Source organism: Hemitrygon akajei, chromosome 9 (assembly GCF_048418815.1).
Source record: "Hemitrygon akajei chromosome 9, sHemAka1.3, whole genome shotgun sequence".
NCBI lineage: Eukaryota > Metazoa > Chordata > Chondrichthyes > Myliobatiformes > Dasyatidae > Hemitrygon > Hemitrygon akajei.
In genome coordinates this window covers 68,513,815-68,538,580 of record NC_133132.1, presented here as the reverse complement: position 1 = coordinate 68,538,580, position 24,766 = coordinate 68,513,815, and the positions used below count along the sequence as shown (strand labels likewise).

Here is a 24,766-nt window from a genome sequence, read left to right as displayed (position 1 = left end):
TCTTCAGTTTTGGGGAATTTATGGAGTACAGGCTGGGGGTGAGGTAACTCCTGACGCTGTGTGTGGGGTGCCGCTCTCAAGAGTGGAAGATGTGGTTACTCCCACTCTGGCTTGAACACTCAGTGGATCATGGAGCCATGTCTGAGCCTGACTAACTGTCAGCAGGACTAGGATAAGTTCCAGGAGCACATGGGTGGTCAAGAATCTCTGCCATAGCTTTATTTAATGTCCCATTTAAATCAACCAGGATTCTCAGACAAAGCAACAACTTCTTCCTTACTACCATCAGGTTCTTGAGCCGACCTAAACAATCCTAACACAAACTTAGATTGTATTTCTTCTTCTCTCTCAACTAGTACTAATGCCATTGTGCTTATTTTGCTGTGTAAGTTATGTGTAATTTATATTGAGTTTATATAAATTTGTTTGTCATGTTTGAATGTACTGTGCTACTGCTAGTTTTCATGTTGTTTATATCCTGGTATGTATGTGCACCTATGACAATAAACTTGAACTTAAGGGGCCTCGTGCTGGACAGGTATGATATTTGGTTGCCGTCCTATACAGAGACACTTCAGAGGTGAACAGCAAGTGTGTCCAAAGATACCTGCCAGTAACAGCACACTGAAGTGATTCTGAGTCAAGATCCACACTCCCAGGGCACTGAGAAGTGAGAAGTGAAAGACAACTGGAATTCCAGGAACAGCAACTTCCAACCAAAATCCAAAATGACCTCCTGGAGTTTTGGAGAGGGACAGATAAATGTAACTGTGGGGTTTAAATGATACAGTTAAAAAAAAAGTTCATCAAATTGAATCCAAGGACCTTTTGGATGGTAGTGTGAAGAAAATAAATGCTGAACAACAGGAGGCAGGTAGCTTCCTGTATCCAAAAACAAGTGGATCTGATTCACAAGGGACAGTACAAAGCAGCTGAGAAGGAAAATGAGAAACAGTATGACTAACAACAGAGAGATTAGGGGATTAACTTTGTTAGAGGAAACACCAGGCTCGGTATTGTACATCCCAGGGTATTCAGAAGCAACAGAGGCCCTGAGCAGATGCAATGCCTGAGTGGCTGCGGAATTGGTTACAGAACAGCTCAAGATTTCTCACACCCTTGTGGTGAATACACCCCAGAACTTTGGAAACCAAGCTGTACATAGAACATTACGGGCCCTTCAGCCCACAAAGTTGTGCTGACCTATATAAACCTAACCCGTGTTCAATCTAACTCCTCCCTTCTACAGAGTCCATAACCCTCCAGTTTCCTTACATCCATGTGCTTATCTAAAATAATCTTTCATCTATTTGGATTCTGTAGGTGCTTGCAAGACTCTCTGGTGACTCATCAAATATTCTCAAACTCCTAATTAAGTAGAGCTCCTGGTGTACCTTCATCAGGACTGCATCAATGTGCTAGGCCCAAGATAAGTCCTCTGAGATGTTGGTTCCCAGGAACTTGAAGCTGTTACTCTTCCCACCTCTGACCCCTAAATGAGGCCTGGTGTGTGTTTTCCCAACTTCCCCTTTCCTTGAGTCCACAATCAATTACCTGCTCTTACTGACATTTAGTGTGAGGTTGAGGTTGTTGTTGTGACACCTCTCATCTGACTGATCAATCTCACTCCTGTATAGCTCCTCAGCATCAGAGATTCTGCCAACAGTGGTATAATCAATTAATTATATATGGTGTTTAAGCTATTTCTAGCCACACAATCATGAGTATAGACAGAGTAGAAAAATGGGCTAAGCATGCATCCTTAGGGTGCACCTATCAGCAAGTCAAAGATGATATTACTGATCCACACCAACTATTGTCTCCCAGTAAGTTCAAGATCCAGTTGCAGAGGAAGCCATAGAGACCAGGCATTGAAGGCCGAGGCACATTCAATGTTTTGAGTTGGGGCCCTGCATTAGAACTAAGAGTGTGGAAGGGGAAATGGTCAGTATAAAGGGGTAAGGGATGGGGTGAAGAGAGAAAGGTGAGGAAAGGGTTGATGGGAAGATGGAGTCAGGAGGTGAAGGATAAACCTGCAGGGATGGAGAAGGGACAGAGAAGAACAAGTTACCTGAAAGTTGACAATTCAGTGTTCACTGTGTCTGTTTGTAGACTACTCAGTCAGAATTTGAAGTTTATTCCTGTGTTGGGTCTCACCTTGGCAATGGAAGAGGAAGAGGAAGAGGATGGACAGGTCGGTGTGGGAACAAGAAGCAGAATTAAAATAGCTGGCAATCAGGAGCTCCAGAGTGCACTACAGCCACTGTGGGCCAGTGGTGGAGGGAGTCGACATTAAGGGCAATGGATGGAATGCCAATCAAGCAGGCTGGTGGAACTATAATATGTAGACTTTCAAAAATATATATATAGTTGGGAGAACACACACTACACCATTAAAGCCTCACAGGATCAGGGTGATAATTAGCCCTCAATTACTGCTGGATACTCAAGTATTCACCATTTTCATCAATGACTTGCATCAATGGTACATGACTTTTCCTGCAGGGCAGGATATTGGCAATTGTAATCAAGTTTCATTTAGATTATTACATCCATCAAGTGTTCCATACATTGTTGAGTTTTATGTAGTCTTTGTGCTTTATATTCTGCCTAAGTAGCATACAACCCAGCCTCATGAACAATGAAGACTCCAGTTGCTGGGAACTGCACCCTCTGTATCCCCTTTATCTCTCCTTATTAACGTGGTCCCCCACCATGTCCCTTTCCCTCTGCCATCCATCTATCTGCCCATTACCCAAACACTCTCCCTGTCTGGCCCCCCATCACCATATCCATGTTTCCATCTTCCTTTCCTGTCAGACTATCTTCAACCTCTTGTCACTCCCAATTACCACCTCAGCTTGTCTCGCCTTCCCCTTCTTCATCCTCCTAAATATACCCCCTTATCTGGATCTATCATCTACCAGCTCTTTCTCCACCTCTTCCCTCCTTTTTACACTAACCATCTCCCCTTTTCAGTCCAGATGATGTGCCTCAACCCAAAATACCAACTGTCCATTTCTCCCTAGATGTTGGCTGACCCATTGATTATTTTCTAGGTTAAACTTCAAGTTCTTAAGACTGAATATTACCAATGTCCTATCCTAGTCCAACCACCTAGATGCCATGCACAAGAAAGCTCACCAATACCTCTCTGTCCTCAGGAGGCAAAGTAAATTTGGCACTTCCCATGAAATCTTGTCAATCTTTATTGATGCATCATTAAAAGCATCTGCTCTGGATGCTTTTGTTGGTATAGTAACTGCTCTGTCTGTGACTACCAGAAACTGCAGTGTTGTGGACACAGCTCAGCATGTAATGGAAACCAGTCTCCCTTCCATGGACTGTTTACACTTTTTGCTGCCTCAGTAAAGCAGCCAAAGATCCCACTCCCTATACATTTCTTCTTCTTCCCCACCTCCCACCAAGCAGAAAATATAAAAGCCTGAAAGTATCTACTATCATGCTCAAAGATAGCTTCTACCCCTTTACTATAAAACTACTGAATTCTTCCTTAATGCAAGATAGACTCTACTTCACAATCTACTTTGCTGTGACTTTGTCTGCCTGCATCTTCTATGTAACTAAAACTATTCTGTCCTCCTATTGTTTTATCTTGTACCACCGAGATTGCACTATTTAATGAATTGATCTGTATGAACAGTATGCAAGACAAGCTTTTCATTGTACCTCAGGACAATAGTAACAAATAGGGAAGAGGTTCATCAAGCTATTTTTCATAAAACCAACAATTGTAACTACAACCAGAAAGTGGAAATTCAAAATGCAAAATTTTACAATGTCTCAGAGTTTTGGTTGAGGATTAGTTTGGATGGTTGGTTTTGGATCTGTTAATCTTGGCCTTGGAAAAATAAACTCATTGTAAACTCATAATAAACACTTCTCCGAGTTCAAGCATTCCAGACATGAGACTGTGATTAAGAATATATCTCTGAAGTCAGGCTAAGTATTTTATGCTCAAGTCTGATGAAAGGTCTCTAGGTTGAAATGTTAACAATTTTTCTCTCTACTGATGCTGTCTGACCTGGTGACAATTTCTATCATTCCTATACTTACAGTTTAATCCTTTTTGAGAGAACAGTGGTGTTCTGAATACTCTGGGTACTGGCACCAAACATGGAAATAAAGCAAACTACTTAGAAGCTACCTTGTTTTTTTTTTGCAGAAAAGATAGCATTGCTGAGATAAAAGACAAATGAAGGAAACGTCTGTAGAGAAACAAGGGGTGAGGTTTCCAGATCAGTGACTTACCAGCATTATCTCGGTTATTTCTGATTTACAGCACCTGCAGCCTTTTACCTTTCAACTTGAGTTTTGCCAAGCTCTGTTTGCAGTTAGCATAAATTGCTTGGATTGATTTCACAGATGAGAAGGCTACCTACAGAGCAGAATGAATGAGATCGATCTAAATCCATTGACAGATGCAATCTCAATGTAGAATACAGAAAGAAGCAAGGAGAAAAGATAGTTGGCCAAGGAGAATTTTTTTTGTAAGGTTGTGGAATTCTCTGGTTCAGAGCTGTGGATATCTAATCGTTAGGGATTTATTCGAGGTCAAGATCAAAAGAACCAGAACCAAAAATATTGCAGATGCTGGAAATCTTAAGAAAAAAAAACAACAAAATGCTGGAAACACACAGTTAAGTCAGACAGGATCTTTGCAGGGTCAATACTTCAGATTAAGGATGATGGTATGGAATTCAGAAAATTATTGCAAACTGTAAGAGGCAATAAAGACAAATCTTGGATATAAACAGAAGGAGAAAGAAAATCAAATGTGGGCTATAAGTCCAACCGAATGATTAACTTCAATGTTGAGGTCTAAATACTAATGTACCAAGTCAGAAGATGATGTATTCTTCCTCAAGCCAACAGCACTGAAGCACTGAAGTGTTCTGCACTGTCAGAGTATGTGGATTAGACATTAAACTAAGACCTTTTCACATGTAACAGTGAGATACAATGGCATTATTTTCCCCAATGTTAATTAAGTTCAATTAACCCCATGGTTACTTGGCATTTCTGGAATTACTATCGTCTTAGCAAATCTCTTGGGTAGATTGCCAGACTGAAGAACAAATTTCTTGTGCACCAGTTCTGTGAGATTCATGATGGCTGAAGAGTTCATTAAGAGATTCCTGTTGGCAAACAATAGCACTTTTTAAAGCAATGCATGGGTTATGAAGTACTTTTGGAGAATATGTTCTTTTATCATAATGAGGACTTTCCACAATTTGCTGACTAGAAATTAGCAGGAATTTTCCAAGAACCCAAAAGGTGACTGGATCTGTGTAACAACCTCCAGAGGAAATCTGTTCACATGTTTAACAGAACAATGCAGATATTAAGACATAGGAAGACATTCTCAAGAAGATCTAATGTTTAATTTTATTCCATTCGATCAAAAAAATTAGCACATAAGAAATTTTAAAATGTAACATAACAATGATACAAACAGAATTGTAAATCTAAAGAACAGATTCAGAAGCATGTAAATGTGAAATATGTTGATACATTTTCTTCATTTCACCAGAACAAGAAACCACCTTGAACTCTTCTGACAAGAGAGTTACCTATGGAATTTTGTGCAAATCAATTTGGCAGTCAAAAATCAAAAATACAAAACAAATCTGATCACATTGGAGATGAGGAATAGAGAGCAAATAACATTGTCTTGTGGCTGGAGACAAGCCTCAGATTCACTGCACAAATGAAGCAATTCTACCTGGAGTTCATATTTATACACAAGCATCTTCATGTTGTCCTGCTACTACCTAGGTTTCCACCGGGATCTTCCATACACTGGAGCTCTGCAGTGAAGACCAATCACCTGAGCTGTCACTGCAAAGTCTTGGTCTCTGTGGTTCTCAGACTTCTGTTGTCTTGAGTCCACAGCTGATCTATGATTCTCCTCACCATGTAACCCTGAAAATTCCACAGCTTTCACTCAGGAGAAGGGAACTCTGCGCAAATCTAGTCCCATCTCTACCAGTTTTGTTTAAATTGTAATTCACCCGCACAATATCTAAAGGCAAAATGCAACTCCAAAACACAATCCTTATGGTACAATCATTTTCTGATTTTGGAGTGACTCAAGGCAGGTTCCAGCACCAGCACATTTATACAGAACTTCATTTGATTACAAGACATTGAGAGAAGCAAAATCCTTTCCACCACAGGCACTGGTTAGTTTATACAGTTCAGATTGTGGCACTGGGTGTTAGTGTTATGAGGGAAGTGAATTTCCATCCATTGTCACGGTACAAAGCTAAGTTCAGGGAAACAGTTGAAAAAGCTTGAGCTTTTGTGAGAATCATCTCTATTTCCCCACCCTACAGATAGTCAGGAAGTGAGATGAGAAAATGAAAGGTTTTCATTTCCATCCTCTATTCTCACCTGTGAAAACACACACTACTAACCTTGGATGTTTTACTTCAGTCAGTTCTGCACTGCGGCTTCAAATGTATTACTGCAAATTAGCTGCAACATTTTCAATGCATTTTCATTTTGTTTATACTTTTTACAAAAACCACTTGGAGCTTGCACATTTAAAATGCTAATTATTTCACTCCTTTCTGGTATTGAGCAGGTAGCAATTCTTCTGAAGGGTCATATAACCAGACAGATATTTTAAACAAATACAGGTATAGCACACCAAATCCATAATATAACCCAATCCAGTGAAGGCTGATGTGTCATACAAAATAATAAGCTTCAAAGAAACCACATGATTATCCACAGGCACTCAGAGGGCAGCAGACACAGTGCTCACAGAAACAAGCAGCAGCAATATTACTCTGGAGACTGAAGGACTCAATTAGTGTTTTGGGGACCTCAGTAGTGAGCACTGAACTCGTTCCCCTGGGCAATGCAGAGGACACTTATCTGAAGGAAGCCAGAGAGCCTGGAGTTAACATCAGCCCAATCAAATAGCCTGTGGATGATGCAATTTTCAGGTAATTCCTGAGGTGTGGACTTCACTCTGTTCTTCTAGCATAAAGACTACATTCTCACTTTTCCATATAGAAAAGTGATGTTAAACTTTCTTAAATTTTTATTAAAAAGATCTAAACACTGGATTGCAAGGACTTGCCCATTCCCTTACTTGCTGCCTGTTATTTATTTTAAAGGAAGGGATTTGCATTGTCAACATTTTTACGTGAGGGTGAGTTAGTAGATTTTTTAAAAAATGAGCAGCACAAAATCCCAAGATACAGGATAAAATTAATTTTGCAGGCACTGAGATGGGAGCATCCTCTTGGAATGGCCTACTCCACCAATGCCAACTTCACAGTCAGTTGTCTGTCAATTTCTCTGTGGCTACACTGGCTTTAAGCTGCTCATTTTGTCAAATGGATGTACACCATAAGATTCAAGTATGTTCCACGTAAACCATTAACATTAGTACCTTTTAAAAGTTAATTAAATATTAAAGCCGAGTTAACACTCAACTTCACATAGCATCCCAGGAGTAAACATTCTACACCAAGGAGTGCACAGAACTGATCGAGCAAAACGTATTTCAAAGTAACTGTGGTTGTGAGACAGTCGACAACACAACACAGGAGACAAATAATGCGGAAGACAGACCAACCTTTTCACTCGTTATTTCAATTACTCAGCAACATGATTCGTTTTTAAAAACTTCAGCTCCCATCTAACATGGAACCATTGTTGAAAGACTGATTCTACATGAACAGGTTGGAGGCTAAGTCTGCGATAAAATGGTCCTTCCGGCTTCAAAATAATCCACTGATGTAAATTCAGCCCCTGCCCCACCCCGGCTGGCACCATGGCCTGCACAGCCACTCTGAAAAGGACTATTGGGCATAATACTCAAAGAAGAGTTTCAGATTACAGCTCTCTTGTTACAAGAGGAAAATCAGATAGCTGGAGCCATGGAAACAATCTTGATTCTTCAAGATATTAATCCAGTGGAATAAGGAATCAGTTTATGATTTAGGCATTGAACAGCAGCTGAACCTTGATGTGCCATTTCTCACAGTGGTAGGGCATACAATTGTGCACAGTGTGTAACTGGTCCTGGCTCTGGGAGGTCAAGCCCTTTTGTGATTTAGGGCAAAGAGCAAAAGGCAAGGTAAAATACACAAAATAACAACCTCAATCACCTAAACGTTTGTCAGGATCTCCATGTAATCTACTTCAGTATCTGAGAATGAAGAAATAATTAATATTTTAAAGGAAATAAACTGCCCTGTTAAAAATAGTTTTTTGTACTGACAGTATATATGTGCGATATAACAGGATTTTTATCCCTCTACAGATCACAGTGAAAAAAACTTTCATAACCACTTTGTATTAAAAAAAAGTGGCTATGTTCATTCTACCAAAAAAAATCTCTCAGCTTCCCTACAACATCCACTGCATTATCTATTTAACAATAACAATTTTAGAACTTTTAACTAAACTCATTGGGTTTCACATTATCTAGATCACAGAGATACAACTGTTATCCCAGCACAACCGCTGACTAGGGCTGGTGACTATTAATTACCTACTTGGTGATGATCAGAGACGTCAAGGCCCTCAACATAGAAATCAAAGACTCAATAAACTATTACTGCAGCAGTTTAAGCAATTTTGCTTTTGAAATTTTGATAGTATTTTCAAATGTAAATTATAAAGAACAGTGACAACCTTGAAAACATTTGTACATGATATTCGATTTTAATCTGCAACACTGGTTGGGAGAACTTAAAAACAAAAATTATCCTGTTTGTGATACCCACACTGGAAATGGAACGAACGTTACTTGGATGTCTACAAATATCCTTGAAGCAGTTTAGTTTTGGAGACATCAATCCCGTCGTCTGGTAAATAGAATTCAGTTCTGGAAGCAGGCACACAGCACCAAGGTGAGATGAGATGAATAAAGCTGTCTGAAACTGCAACCAAGCCAAGGTGTTGATGGGCAGGGTAGGTGTTTCAGAAGGTGCAAACTCTACAGCTTCTGAAATCCCAGATGCCTGCATCAGTCCCAGCTACCACTGCTCTGGATTTGGCCCTGTCCAATTAGCAGGACAATCAGGAGTTACAGAGTTGGGGGTTGGTGGAAAGGCACGCATTTCAAAGAACTGCAGGAAAAAATAACACTGCCACTCCAACTGAGGAAGCAGGAAGCTTGCACTGGGATAAAGACCGAAAACACCTCCTTCCTCAATGGGTGGCAGAGCCCTGAGAGCTGAACTATTCCTCTCCTGCAAAGGAGGCACAACTTCCACTGGTCTAACAATGTGTGTGGATCAAAAGTCTCTTGGTAACCCAGGTACATCTACAGGTACTGTGTGGACGGGGTGGTTGTTTGGTAGCGAGTAGTCTTCGTGGGGCACAGAGTTGCTGAGAGGTATTACAAAACCTTCAACCCACATTCCACTTCAGCAACCAGTTTGGGAGTTGTCAGCTTTTGAGAAAGAGCAGGTCAAAGACCACTCACCAACTCAAATGCTATCTGACACACCAGACATTTACCACTTCACATGGTCAAAGAAGCAACAATTCTTCAAATTGGTTGATGAACTGGACAAAGGAAAGTAGGTACTTTGTCGTGGGAGCAAGGTGAAAATGGCAACACCTTAACTTGTTGCGACCAGTCTCAAGAAAACCATGGGACTAGGGTTGAGAAAGATCTTCTCCTCAAGTATTCTCTTCCTTCCACACTTTGCTTTAGAATACATCTACTTGTTGGAACATATGGAAATAAACACAATTGCACCACAGATATTCTCAAAGGGTATCTTTTCCAGGATTAGGAGATGTGGAAAAACTAGATGCATGTGGATTTATTATTAGATTATATAGATGGCAGCACACAGGCTCACCCTATCCTTCCCCTCAGATACTTGCAAAAGCAACCAGATGGCTACTTAACATGACTGAGTATTGCTTGGCAAAGTGGGATGAAACATCAGGTCACAGCCAATTTTGATATACCAAAGAATTACATCTCGACATGCACAAAGTCAGGGAAGGAACAATTACAGACACTGCACTGAGAACTTACATCATTAGTTGGATTGACAGACGAGTCTTCGATTTGGTAAAGCATTATCACAATAATAAACTAAGGAAGGCATCTCTGTATCCTTAAACCCTGTGATCTGCCATTGGTTTGAATAGTAGAAAAATAACAGATAATCCCTGGGCACCCTTACAATAGAGCACATTCCCACATTGCATCTTCCTACATGTAGAAACTATAAGGTTACCTGTCTCCAAGATCTGTGCTCAAACTACAACCCACCTCCTAGAGGAAAAAAAATGAAAACAAAAACAACTGTTGTGCAAATTCTTCTTTCAAGTGATGATACTTTCCAGACACTGTGATTCAGTTTCAACAAACATTAGAATCTTTGCATAATATTACAGTAACTCTCTTCCTCCAAGAAGATAGAAAAAGCGGCAAGCAGTGAGGGGAATAAAAAGAAAAGCACAACGGTATGAGGCTGCCTGCAAAATCTCGGACTGCAGCACAAGGTGGGCTTCCTTCCTCCCTCCCTCCCATCTGCTCTCCCACTCCTCACTGGGTCTTTGTCATTTTCTCATCACCCTCTCACTGTCATCAGTCATCACATTAGGCGTAGAAGGGCCAGTTTCATTCAGCATGTCGTCTATGCAGTGTTGGACTTGCTCAGCTCCTGTCTGATTGCTGTGAACAAAAAGGCAAGCTTACATTAGTATCTTCAGCATTTCAGTAGCAGGCCAGATTCTTTAGCACAATGTCTGGCTTTCAGCTATCTGGCTTCCTGTGTATTTATGTAACATCCCACAAACCAACCTAATGGTGGTGTTACTCCCAGGGGCAGCAAGTCCACCAGCTGCAAGGGCACTACGTATAGTCCACCCTCCGGCAGAGAGATAGGTTGGAGACAGAACCAATCACATTCCCAGCTCCAGCAATGACTGGACAGCCACTAGTACATCAACACAAGTGTGATTACTTTATGCTTTGGTGCTTTGCTGTTGCTTGGTGGGTGGGGAGCGCAGACGTATTTTGTTGAAATGTTGGGAGTCTTTGGGGTTCTCATGTTTATCTATCATTTATTCTTTTTGGGTTCTTTGAAAAACAGAGGCACCTCCTTCTCCCTAGGTATGTCGTATACCGGGTGAAACGTGAAGTCTTTGGGGTAACTGCAAGTCTGTGTCTTTGCTATCGTTCTGCTCACAATTGAGTGCTCGGTGGTGGGTGCCGATAATTTTTTTTTTGCCTGTGGGGGGAGGGGGAGGGGGGATTGTTGCTTGCTGCTGCTTATGCGCAGGAGGGAGGGAAGTTGGGGGGACTTTGGGGTTCTAACAGTTAACTGTCGTTCATTCTTTGGGGCACTCCTCTGTTTTCGTGGATGGTTGCGAAGAAAAAGCACTTCAAGATGTATATTGCATACATTTCTCTGACATTAAACTGGACCTTTGAACCTTTTCTGTTTTTTGTGGATGTCTGCAAAGACAAGTATTTCAGGTTGTATACTGATTGAACCAGTCCTCAATGGAGCTGGTGTGGGGGAAGGGTCCCATTCGGTTCCCTCATAGAACTGGTGGGACAGGTTGCACCTAAAAAAGCACCAATATCCTCACAGAGGTGTTTACTCGTTCTTCTCAGGAGGATTTAAGTTAAGGTGGCAGGTGAACAGGAACCAGGGATCAATGAAAGGAAGGATCCTGGGGAAGGTAAAAGTTAGATGAAGTAAGCCTGAAAGAAATGGCAGGCAAAGCAAGGTAATGGGCATGGTGGTGTTCAAGAGTTGAAATGCATTTATTTCAATGCAAAGAGTATAACAGCAAGGCAGGTGTTCTTAGGGCCTGGATTAATACATGGAACTACAATGTGGTGGCCATCACAGAAACTGTGTGAGAGGAAGGCAGAACTGGCAGCTCAACAATTCAGGATTTGATATTTCAAACACAATCAAAGGATGAAAAAGAGCTGGGGGAGTTGAATTACTGATTGGCGAGAATATCAGCGCCACTTAGAGGACATCTTGGAGGGTTCATTCAGTGAGGTAACATGGGTAGAACTCAGACATGAGAAATGTCACCCTGACCGCAGATGCTGTCTGTGTGCAGTTTGCACATTATATTTGTAATAGGTGGGTTTTGTTCAATGCTCCAGTTCCTTTACACATACCAAGGACATTAGTAGGTTAAATGGTCACAGTGACTTGCCCCTCATATGTAGATCAATGGTGAAATCTGAGAGGGAGCTGATAGAAAACATGGAAAATTAAAAGTGGGATTAATGCAAGATCACAGAAATGGACGGTTGATGATTAGTACAGACTCAACTGGCCAATTTTTGTGTTGCACTGTATCCGTGAAAAGGAATGCCAGGACTTGACTCAAAACAAAAATTCAGTAAATGCTGAAAATTCGAAATAAAAACATTGACTTGAAGTCAAGTTTATTGTCATTTAACTATATACATGTATGTAACATATATAACCAAATAATGTATATAGAAATGAGACATTTCTTGAAACCAGGGTGTAAGGCACAGTAGTACACATAACACACGATAACTTAGATAGATAGATACTTTATTCATCCCCATGGGGAAATTCAACTTTTTTTCCAATGTCCCATACACTTGTTGTAGCAAAACTAATTACATACAATACTTAACTCAGTAAAAAATATGATATGCATCTAAATCACTATCTCAAAAAGCATTAATAATAGCTTTTAAAAAGTTCTTAAGTCCTGGCGGTAGAATTGTAAAGCCTAATGGCATTGGGGAGTATTGACCTCTTCATCCTGTCTGAGGAGCATTGCATCGATAGTAACCTGTCGCTGAAACTGCTTCTCTGTCTCTGGATGGTGCTATGTAGAGGATGTTCAGAGTTATCCATAATTGACCGTAGCCTACTCAGCGCCCTTCGCTCAGCTACCGATGTTAAACTCTCCAGTACTTTGCCCACGACAGAGCCCGCCTTCCTTACCAGCTTGTTAAGACGTGAGGCGTCCCTCTTCTTAATGCTTCCTCCCCAACACAAAGAAGAGGGCGCTCTCCACAACTGACCTATAGAACATCTTCAGCATCTCACTACAGACATTGAATGACGCCAACCTTCTTAGGAAGTACAGTCGACTCTGTGCCTTCCTGCACAAGGCATCTGTGTTGGCAGTCCAGTCTAGCTTCTCGTCTAACTGTACTTCCAGATACTTGTAGGTCTTAACCTGCTCCACACATTCTCCATTAATGATCACTGGCTCCATATGAGGCCTAGATCTCCTAAAGTCCACCACCATCTCCTTGGTCTTGGTGATATTGAGACGCAGGTAGTTTGAGTTGCACCATATCACAAAGTCCTGTATCAGTTTCCTATACTCCTCCTCCTGTCCATTCCTGACACATCCCACTATGGCCGTGTCATCAGCGAACTTCTGCACATGGCAGGACTCCGAGTTATATTGGAAGTCTGATGTGTACAGGGTGAACAGGACCGGAGAGAGTACGGTTCCCTGCGGCGCCCCTGTGCTGCTGACCACCGTGTCAGACCTACAGTCTCCCAACCGCACATACTGAGGTCTATCTGTCAAGTAGTGCACTATCCAATCCACTATGTGAGAGTCTACTCCCATCTCTGTTAGTTTGTGCCTTAAGATCTTGGGCTGGATGGTGTTAAAGGCACTAGAGAAGTCAAGGAATGTAATCCTCACAGCACAACTGACCCCCTCTAGGTGAGAGAGTGATTTGTGCAGCAAATACGTGATAGCATCCTCCACTCCCACCTTCTCCTTATACGCAAACTGAAGAGGATCCTGGGCGTGCCTGGTTTGTGGCCTCAGATTCTGTATTATCAGCCGCTCCATGGTCTTCATAACGTGCGACGTCAAGGCAACAGGTCTGAAGTCATTCAACTCCTTTGTTTGTGGTTTCTTCGGTACCGGGACAATACAGGATGTTTTCCACTGTCTGGGTACTCTTCTCTGCTCCAGGCTCATGTTGAAGATGCGCTGTAGTGGTTCTCCCAGCTCAGTCGCACAGGCCCTCAGTAATCGTGGGGAAACTCCATCCGGTCCAGCCGCCTTGCTGGTACAGATCTTCCTCAGTTGACCTTCCACCTGTGCAGCCGTAATCCTGGGCGTGGACTTATGAAGATACTGATAAAATCTATAGATGAATCACACATAAATAACAAACTAAACAGCATTAATTTTAAGTATTGGAAGGCACGGAACAGATTAACCAGTCACTCTTCGAATATGATGCAGCCGGGAGTTCAGAGACAAATGGCCCGGGGGAAGAAACTGTTTCTCCTCCTGACTGTTCTTGTTTTTATGCATTGTAGTCGCCTGCCAGATGGTAGAAAGTCAAAGAGGATACTGGATGAATGGGTGGATCGTTAATAATACTAGGGGCCGTGTGTGCGCAGCGCTCCTGATAAGTGACCCCAATGGATGGTAGGAGGCCCCTACGATCCTCTCAGCTGTTCTCACAGTCATTTGTAGAGACTTCTGGTCTGATGGTTGACTGCTCCCTTTCTAGATGGAGATGCAACTTGTCAGGATGCTCTCAATGCTTCTCCTGTAAAATACAGTTAAGATGGAGGTCAAGAACCTTGCTTGCCTCAGTGGAGGCGCTGCTGTGCCTTCTTGTTCAGGGAGGTGATATTAAGGGACCAGATGAGGTCCTGCGTGATGTGAACTCCCAGGAACTTGGTACACTTAACTCTTTCTAGGGAGGAGCCATATATTCATAGAGGGAGATGGTTTGCCTGCGCCTTTGGAAGTCCACAATGATTTCCTTTGTTTTCTCCACGTTCAGGCTTAGGTAGTTATTCTCACACCAAACCATCAGCCGCTCCACTTCCTCTCTGTACTCCATCTGGTCGTTGTTCTTGATAAGGCCAACCACTGTTGTGTCATCCACAAACTTGAGGACACAGTTTGAGCTGGATCCTGCGATCAGCAGTGTGAAAAGCAGTGGGTTGAGCACACAGATTTGGGGAGTGCCAGTGCTCAGTGTAATGGGATGAGAGATGTTGCTGCCCACACGGTCTGACTGTGTGGCCTTACTGTTTAGAAGTCCAGTATCCAATTGCAGAGGGAGGTGTTGAGACCCAGCGAGGACAGTTTCCCCACCAGTCCCTGGGGTATGATGGTGTTGAATGCTGAACTTAAATTTATAAGCAGCAGTCTGGCATATGAGACCCCATTTTCCAGGTGGGGCAGGGCAGAGGCTATTGCATCATCAGTGGATTGATTTGAGCAATAAGCGAACTGGAAAGAGTCCAGTGTAGCTCCATGACCAGCTACTCAAAGCATTTTATAATAGCTGATTGTAATGCCACCTGAAGATAGTCATTTAGGCAGGTTACTGAGACCTTCTTTGGTACTGGAATGATGGTGGCTGCCTTGAAAACTGAGGGGACAATGGATTGTTTCAGGCAGATGTTGAATATATCTGTTAGATGGGTTCCGTGGTCTTTCAGCACCTGACCTGATATAATATCAGGCCCTGCAGCTTTGCGTGGGTTGACTTTGGCCAGGGTCTTCCTCACCTCAGTTTCAGCCAGACAGTAATCTAATCACAAACAACCTGTACTATACCTGTACTTGTACCTCTACTTTACCTGGACTATACCTCGTCCCACTTTGTTATTTGTAAAAACGCCTTCTCTTCTCTCAGTTCTTCTGTCTCCACCGCATATGCTCTCAGGATAAGGCTTTTCATTACATAATGAAGGTGATGTCGTCCTTTTTCAAAGAAAGGGGTTTCCCTCCCTCCATTATCAACACTGCCCTCTTCCATTTCACACACGTCTGCTCTTACCCCATCCTTCTGCCACCCTATCAAGGATAGGGTTCCTTGTCCTCACCTACCACCCCACCAGCCTCCACGTACAGCACATAATTCTCCAAAACTTCCACCATTTGCAATGGGATCCCATGAGCGAGCACATCTATCCCTCACCCTCACTCTCTGCTTTCCACAGGGATCACTCCCTACACAACTCTCTTGTCGATTCGTCCCTCACTACTGATCTCCCTCCTGGCACTTATTCTTGCAAGTGGAACAAGTGCTACACCTGCCCCTACACTTCCTCCCTCACTACCATTCAGGGCACTAAACAATTCTTCCAAATGAGGCGAAACTTTGTGGCCTCCTATATATCAGTGAGACCCGACGTAGATTGACATACCACTTCACTGAGCACCTATGCTCCGTCCACCAGAACAAACGGAATCTCCCAGTGGCCACCCATTTTAATTCCACTTTCCATTCCCATTCTGATATGTTCATCCATGGCCTCCTCCACTGTCAGGATAAGGCTACACTTCGGTTGAAGGAATAACACGTTTGGGTAGCCTCCAACCCGATGACATGAACATTGACTCCTCAAACATCCGGTAATGCTCCCAGCCTCCCTCCCACCATTTCCCTGTAATCCCTGCTACTTGCGCCTCGTGTCGCTGGTATCGTAGAACTGGCTGTAAATCCTCTGAGCATGCTCCCATTTCACCTTCCTGATTGAGCAGAAAAACACAGTTCTTACTTCCTGGGAGAGTTGTCTCGTCTCCTGGTCTAAAAGCAGCATCATGATTCCTCAGCCTGGCATGGACCTCTGCAGTGTGTCATGGCTTCTGATTTGCCCTCACCCAGATATGTTCTGTGATGGTAACATCCTCAGTACACTTCTCTATGTAGCTGGTCACAGAATCCACATATTCCTCGATGTTAACATGGTTGTCATAGGCAGCAGCCACCCAGAACATTCTCCAGTTTGTATTATCAAAGCAGAGACTACACCCTCAGGCCAGGTGTTCACCACCTTTAGAACTGGTCTGACTCATGTGATCACTGCTGGAACTAACATTACAGGTAAGTGATTTGACAGTCTAATACAGGGTTGAGTATATAGGCATGTGGTATATTAGTGTAAACTAGGGCTAGTGTATTTTCACCGCTGGTAGCAAAATTAGTATGCTGGTGGTCAAAACTGAGCTAATGCATGGTTGGACCAGGAATGGTAGAGCAAGTGTCAGGTAGGGAGTATGATCCAAATATGTCAGGTCAGATCAAAGTGGTTTCTAAAAGGATAATTTGTGCTTTATTATTTAAAGCCCTAGAATGTTGCTTTCAGTCTGGAAGTCACATCTCAAGAAGATGCTGGCCTGGAACACAGCACCACAAGTTTCAGCATAACAACACAAATTTAAAGATTAAATGAGAGAGCACAAATTAAGGGCTGATTTAAGTGTAGTGTTTTAATATGAGTAGACAACAGAGTAAGTTGAAGAGATGGGTGGTGGTGAGGTTATACAATGAAATTAGTTCAGAGGTGATGTAGGATGATGTTCTTAATTCTAAGCTGTTGAGAGCTTGGAATTCCAGTCAAGCAGAATGTTACAAGCTGACAGAACCAAGGCAGCTAAATAAAGGTTAGACTCTAATAGCCAGGATCTGAGTGAACAGATCAACTCAGCTGAGTATGCTCCTGTTCTCATTGCTTTCCAGGCATGGATCTATTTTGGAGTTGCAAAGGCTGAGGGTTAAACCAAATAACAATAAGCCCATCAGCCTAATTGGAGATCCTTTGGATACCTTAAGATACCACAATTTGAGGGAAAATTATTGGTAAGAACTTGGATTATTAAATGACAGCCACAGATTTCTTAGACAATTTACCTGCCAAACTTGATTGAGTTATTTGATTAAATACAGGTGAGAATGGATAAATGTAGGGCAGCTGTTGTGTTTGGATGCTTGGAAATTTAATGAAAAGTTTAATGCATGTGATAATGACCAGAAGACAAGCAGGGGAGCATGGATGAATCACTTTTACTACTGTTGGTGTGAATGTCTCTTGCAGGTCAGCACTTTGTGTCCGCCTCTGATTACCTCTGAACTGAAAGACGATGACGAGGCAACCATGATGTCATAGGTATGCAGTAAATGTAGGGAGGACAGGTTTAGGAACCACATGAGGTTTCAGCTATGAAACTGGTGAAATTCTCCAGTTTCCATCACAATATTTAATCTTGACTACCTAGGATTCCAGATAGCAGATAAGTAACTTAGCTACAATGTTGTAATTCCCAGTGATGTGAGTCATATACCTGTGTAGCACAGGCACTTGAGTTAATGTCAATGCTTCAGTAACCTGGAATAATATGTGCAGGGGATCCTTTTAAAGTTGAAGACAAGACAAAACCTGGGAATATTGCAAACCACATAATAGCTGTAGATTTCAGCAGGACAGACTGATGTGAAGTTTACACTAAATGGTAGCAAATATTAGGGATCAGTAATCTAGATTTTTAAAAAAAAGAAAATGTTAAGACACATTCCAAAAAATTGTGCAACATCTAGGGGATAGAAACCAAGTAGTAGGGCTTTGGCTCATCAGAGCTTCGGAGAGGACGAAGGTAAATTAGTTTCATTTCTCTTTTTTCCCCTCTAACTTAAGAACAGTGGGTAAGATTGCAAGGGCAGTTTTCTGCTCTGGTTGTCAAATGTGGGATATCTGGGAAACTTCCAGCCTCCCTGATGGCTGCATCTGCACCAGGTGCATCGGCTTGTTAGGGGAATTGAGGAGGCGATTGATAGGAACTACAGGCAGGTAGTTGCACCAAGGTCACAGGAGACAGTTAAGCTGGTAACTCTCAGGAGAGCGCAGGGAGAGCATCAGGTAGTGGAAAACACCCCTTTGGCTGTCCCCCTTAAAGTATTCAATTTTGAGTACTGAATGAAAGAGGATGGCAGAAGTAATAGGGGACTCTACAGTTAGAGGGACAGATAAGTGAATCTGTGGGCGTGAAATACAAATGGTAGTTTGCCTCCCAGGGTCCATGAAGTTTCTGAATGCATCCATAATATCCTGAAATGGGAGGGTGAGCAGCCAGGGGTCGTGAAACATGTTGGTAGCAACAACACAGGTAGAAAAAGGGAGGAGGTTCTGAAAGCAGAATGCAGGGAGTTAGGAAGGGAACTGAGAAGCAGGACCTCAGAGGGAGTAATCTCCAGATTGCTGTCTGTGTCATGTGACAGTGAGTATAGGAATAGAATGAGGTGGCAGATGAATGTGTGGCTGAATGATTTGGAACAAGGAGCAGGGATTCCGATTTCTGGATCATTGGGACCTCTTCTGGAGCAGGTGTGACCTGTACAAGATGGGTTGCACTTGAATCCAAGGGGGAACCAATATCCTGACTGGGAGGTCTGCTAATGCTGTTGGAGAGGATTTAAACTAGATTTGCAAGGGGGTGGGAACCAAAGTGAAGAAGCAGAGGATGGGACGGTTGGAGCACAAGTAGAGACAACTTGCAGGGAGTTTTTGAGGAAGGATAGGCAGATGATAGAGCAAAGATATAATTAGCCTGATGGTTTGAGATGTGTACTTTAATGGAAGGAGTATCATAAACAAAGCGGATGAACTTAAAGCGTGGATCAATATGTGGAACTATGACTTTGTGGCCATTACAGAGACTTGCATGTCTCAGGGCAGGAATGTCTGCTGAGTGTGCCAGGTTTAGATGCTTCAAAAAGAATGGGAGGTGGCATTACTAATCAGGGGTAGTGTCAAGGCTGCAAAAAAAAAGGAAGTCAGTGTGGTTGGAAGTCAGAAACAGGAAGTGGGCAATAACTCTACTGGGAGCTTTTTTTTTTATAGACCCCACCCCCCAATAGTAACAGAGACATCGAGGAGCAGATAGGGAGGCAGATTCTGGAATAGTGCAATAATAATAGGATTGTTGTGATGAGAGATTTTAACTTTCCTAACATTGACTGGTACCTCCTTACAGCAAGGGGTTTAGATGGGGTGGAGTGTGTTTGGTGTGTTCAGGACGGTTTCCTGACACAGTACGTAGATAAGCCATCCAAAGAAAAGGCTCTACTTGATCAGGTGTTGGGAAATGAGCCTGGTCAGGTGTCAGATCTTTCGGTGGGAGAGCACTATGGAGGTAGTGATCCTAACTCTATCTCTTTTACCAGAGTGCTGGAGAGGGATAGGAGCAGACAATTTGGGAAAACATTTAATTGGGGTAGGGGGAAATATGATGCTATTAGGCAGGAACTTGGGAGCATAAATTGGGAACATATGTTCTCAGGGAAATGCACAGCAAAAATTTGACAAATGTTCAGGGAACATTTGCATGGCATTCTGCCTAGATATGTTCCATTGAGGCAAGGAAAGGATGGTAGGGTAAAAGAACCATGGTGTACAAAGGATGTGGAAAATCTAGTTAAAAAGAAAAAAGCTTCAAGGTTCAAGAAACTAGGTACTGATAGAATTCTAGAAAATTACAAGATTGCAAGGAGTTTAAGAATGAAATTAGGAGAGCTAGAAGGAGCCATGAGAAGGCCTTGGCGAGCAGGATTAAGGAAAACCCCAAGGCATTCTACAAGTATGTGAAGAGTAAGAGGATGAGATGTGTGAAAACAGGACCAATCAGGTGCGAAAGTGGAAACATGTGCATGGAGTTGGAGGAGGTAGCGGAGGTACTTAATGAATACTTTGTGTCAGTATTCACCAGGGAAAAAGACCTTGGCAATTGTAGGGATGACTTACAGCGGACTGAAACGCTTAAGTGTATAGACATTGAGAAAGAGGATGAGTTGGAGCTTTACAAAAGCATTAATTAGATAAGTCAGAAACAAGAGAAAATCTGTAGATACTGTAAATCCAAGCAACACACATAAAATGCTGGAGGAACTCAGCAGGCCAGGCAGCATCTATGGAAAAAAATACAGTAGACATTTTGGGCTGAAAACGTTTGGCAGGACAGTTAGATAAGTTGCTGGGACTGGATGAGATATACCCAGGCTACTGTGGGAAGTGAGGGAGGGGATTGCTAAGCCTCTGGCGATGATCTTTACATCATCAATGGGGACAGGAGAAGTACCAGAGGACTGGAAAGTTGCAAATGTTGCTCCTTTGTTCAAGTAAGTGAGTACAGATAACCCAGGAAATTACAGACCAGTGAGTCTTACTTCAGTGCTGGGCAAGTTGTTGGAGAAGATCCTGAGAGGAAGGATTTATGAGGAGAGACATAAACTGATTAGGGATAGTCAGCATGGCTTTGTCAAGGGCAGGTCACGCCTTTTGAGCCTGATTGAATTCTTTGAGGATGTAACAAAACACATTGATGAAGGTAGAGCAGTGAATGTAGTGTATATGGATTTCAGTAAGGCACTTGATAAGGTTCCCCATGCAAGGCTCGTTCAGAAAGTAAGGAGGCATGGAATCCAAGGAGACCTTGCTTTGTGGATCCAGAATTGGCTTGCCCACATAAGGCAAAGGGTGGTTTTAGATGGTTCATATTCTGCATGGAAGTCGGTGACCAGTGATGTTCCACAGTGATCTGTTCTGGGACCCCTCCTCTTTGTGATATTTATAAATTACCTGGATGAAGAAGTAGAAGGGTGGGTTAGTAAATTTGCTGATGACACAAAGGTTGAGGGGGTTGTCAGATGTTACAGTGGGACATCTGGATAGGATGCAGAAATGGGCTGAGAAGTGGCAGATGGAGTTTAACTCAGATAGTGTAAAGTGGTTCATTTTGGTCGGTCAAATTTGAAGACAGAATATAGTATTAACGGTACTATAGTGTGAGGTATTGCACTTTGGAAGGACAAACCAAGGTAGAACATACAACATAAATGGTAGGGCACTGAGAAATGCAGTAGAACAGAGGGATCTGGGAATGCAGATACAAAATTTCCTAAAAGTGGCGTCATAGGTAGATAGGGTCGTAAAGAGAGCTTTTGGTACATTGGCCTTTATAAATCAAAGTATTGAGTATTAAGAGTTGGAATATTATGATGAGGTTGTATAAGGCATTGGTGAGGCCGAATTTGGAGTATTGTGTGCAGTTTTGGTCACCAAATTACAGGAAGGATATTAATAAGGTCGAAAGAGTGCAGAGAAGGTTTACAAGGATGTTGCTGGGACTTGAGAAACTGAGTTACAGAGAAAGGTTGAATAGGTTAGGATTTTATTCCCTGGAGCGTAGAAGAATGTGGGGATATTTGATAAGAGGCATATAAAATTATGATGGGTACAGATAGAGTGAATGCAAACAGGCTTTTTCCACTGAGGCTAGAAGAAAAAAAACAGAGGACATGGGTTAAGGGTGAAGGGGGGAAAGTTTAAAGGGAACATGGGGGGGGGGGCTTCTTCACAAAGAGAGTGGTGGGAGTGTGGAATGAGCAGCCAGATGAAGTAGTAAATGCAGCTCACTTTTAACATTCAAGAAAAACTTGGACAGGTACATGGATGAGAGGTATATGGAGGGATATGGTCCAGGTGCAGGTCAGTTGCTCTAGGCAGAAAAATGGTTTGGCACAGCCAAGAAGGGCCAAAAGGCCTGTTTCTGTGCTGTAGTGTTCTATGATTCTATGGTAAGACTCTTGGCAGTGTAGAGGATCAGAGAGATCTTGGAGTCCATGTCCATAGGCCACTCAAAGCTGCTGTGCAGGTTGGCAGTGCTGTTAAGAAGGCGTATGGTGTGTTGACCTTCATCAACAGTGGGATTGAGTTTAAGAGCCAAGAGGTAATGTTACAGCTATATAGGACCCTGGTCAGACCCCACTTGGAGTACTGTGCTAAGTTCTGGTCACTTTACTACAGGAAGGATGTGGATACTGCAGAAAGAGTGCAGAGGAGATTTACAAGGATGTTGCCTGGATTGGAGAGCACGCCTTATGAGAACAGGTTGAGTGAACTTGGCTTTTTCTCCTTGGAGTGTTGACAGCGAAGAGATGACCTGACAGAGGTGTATAAGCCGATAAGAGGCATTGATCATGTGGATAGCCAGATGCTTCTTCCCAGGGCTGTAATAGCTAACATGAAGGGGCATAGTTTAAGGTGCTTGGAAGGAGGTACAAGAGGGAATGTCAGGGTTAAGTTTTTCCACACAGAGTGGTCAGTGCATGGAATGCACTGCTGGCGAAGGTGATGGTGGCGAATACAATAGGGTATTTTATGAGACTCTCAGATAGGTACAGGGAGCTTAGAAAAGTAGAGGGCTATGCGGTGAGGTGGGGTAATTCTAGGCAGTTTCTAGAGTAGGTTACATGGTTGGCACAATATTGTGGGTCGAAGGGCCACAATATTGAATTATTGTAGATTTCTATGCACTAGATGTTTCAGATCAATAATCTTTTTACAGTTACATAGAGACCGAGTATGCTAATTAAAAATATATTTCTGTGCATTTCAATTGAGCAGTCATAATTGTATAACCTTTCAGCTTATTTGTTTCTCCTTAGAATGCCCTTGTATTCTGATCTTTGGAACAGGATTTGTTTTCTCCAATCCCTACATGTTCCTGGAGAGATTAAATTGCTTTAATCTGATCGATTACTGATATCACCTGTTTTTGGATGCAGAGATTAACAACACTGAAGCAAATCAAAGGTTGCTACCTAATAGCAAAATGGAAGCTTGGTGACACTCACCATCAATAAGTTCCTCCTTTAGCTTCTGAAGCTCCTTCCTCATTTCTTCCAAGATATCCTGTTTAAAAAACAAAATAGCTAGTCTTTAAAAAAAAAAGGAAAATTGTATTGATCAACCAATGTCTAGCTTCAGATCCAAACACAGCAGGACGAAGAATTAATGCCCTGTGACCTACAGCAGAGGGGAGTAGGGATTACGCTGGGTACATACCATGCTGCTGGAAATGGAGCACGATCAGTAACTGCACACAAACAAAGATTTGAAGGAAAAGCTCAGTTTCACAAGGGGGAAGAACAGCAACAGGTTGGCTGTGGGTACAAACCTACACAGCAAAATAATGTAGGGAAGGAAATTATTGAGAAGTTGCTGACCATACCTGTTTCAATCTGTCATAATCGAAGATCTCTGCTTGTACACCATTGGTGTTTGGTTGTCCACTTGGTGTGGATTTGCTTCTGAAATAGAAATCGAGCAGTTACCCAGGGAGTGGCTTAGAACAAGCTATGGGATTATAAGGAACAAGAGTCAGTAGTTATTAGCCTCATTTACCCTGACTGCTGGACACCAGTCTACCTTTTTTTATTTCAGAAAGATAACTTAACGTGACAAATCTTAAAACAAAAACACAAATCCTCTGGTTTCACCTACTACCACTAAGAGGATACCTGCAATGATATATAGAAAACACCAGATTCTCAAAATCACATCCCCACTAGGATCCAGTAAGGGGATCACAAATGCCCACACTAAGAAATCCACCCCTTTCAACAGTAATGGCTGTGAAAAGCTTGAAGCTCCAGGCTGCTCCTGTTTATTAGCTTTCTGCATGTCAATTCATCATCTCATTTGCTCTTCCTGCTGTTAGTTGGAACACATCAGTCACTTCACTAAACAAATAAGCCCACATCACCCCAATCTACACTCTGTGCCATCCATAGATGCAAAACATCACCGTCACAACTCCTCAAAGCTTAGCAGAGGATAGAGGCATTTCAAAGGAATTGCACTTACTTGTGTCCACAATCACAAACAAAAATCAATACAAGTAAGGCTGAAGATGAAACACATTTTAAAGGTGCAGCCAGCCACACCTGATTGTGTTCTGATCAAAGACAATTATTCCAGTCACAGAGGCAGAGTTACAAGGCTGACCTCTTGACTAGACCAGACTGGAAGAAATTGGACCCAACTCTCTGAGAGGCCTTTAGCAAGAATACCTTCAACTCACACAGAGTTTTTGGGTGTTACTGCCCAAGATCATTATTTGACTCTCATCTTTACAACTCTTACCCTTCTGAAAAACAGTAGAGATTTTAGGAATGCTT

At 42.4% G+C, this 24,766-nt stretch overlaps 1 protein-coding gene across 6 annotated transcripts in view; it reads right to left on the bottom strand.

Moving 5' to 3' along the window:
* Nucleotides 1-5,383: 5,383 nt before the first annotated feature.
* Nucleotides 5,384-24,766, bottom strand: part of enah (ENAH actin regulator) — a 311,956-nt gene continuing 292,573 nt past the window's right edge. For all 6 annotated transcript variants that reach the window (XM_073056228.1, XM_073056227.1, XM_073056229.1 and 3 more), the window contains 3 exons: nt 23,818-23,896; nt 23,441-23,498; nt 5,384-10,687 (listed from right to left, as the gene is read on the bottom strand). In XM_073056228.1, the coding sequence (XP_072912329.1) occupies nt 10,650-10,687; nt 23,441-23,498; nt 23,818-23,896 (175 nt within the window). In that variant the 3' untranslated portion in view covers nt 5,384-10,649. The remainder of the gene's footprint in view (nt 10,688-23,440; nt 23,499-23,817; nt 23,897-24,766) is intronic.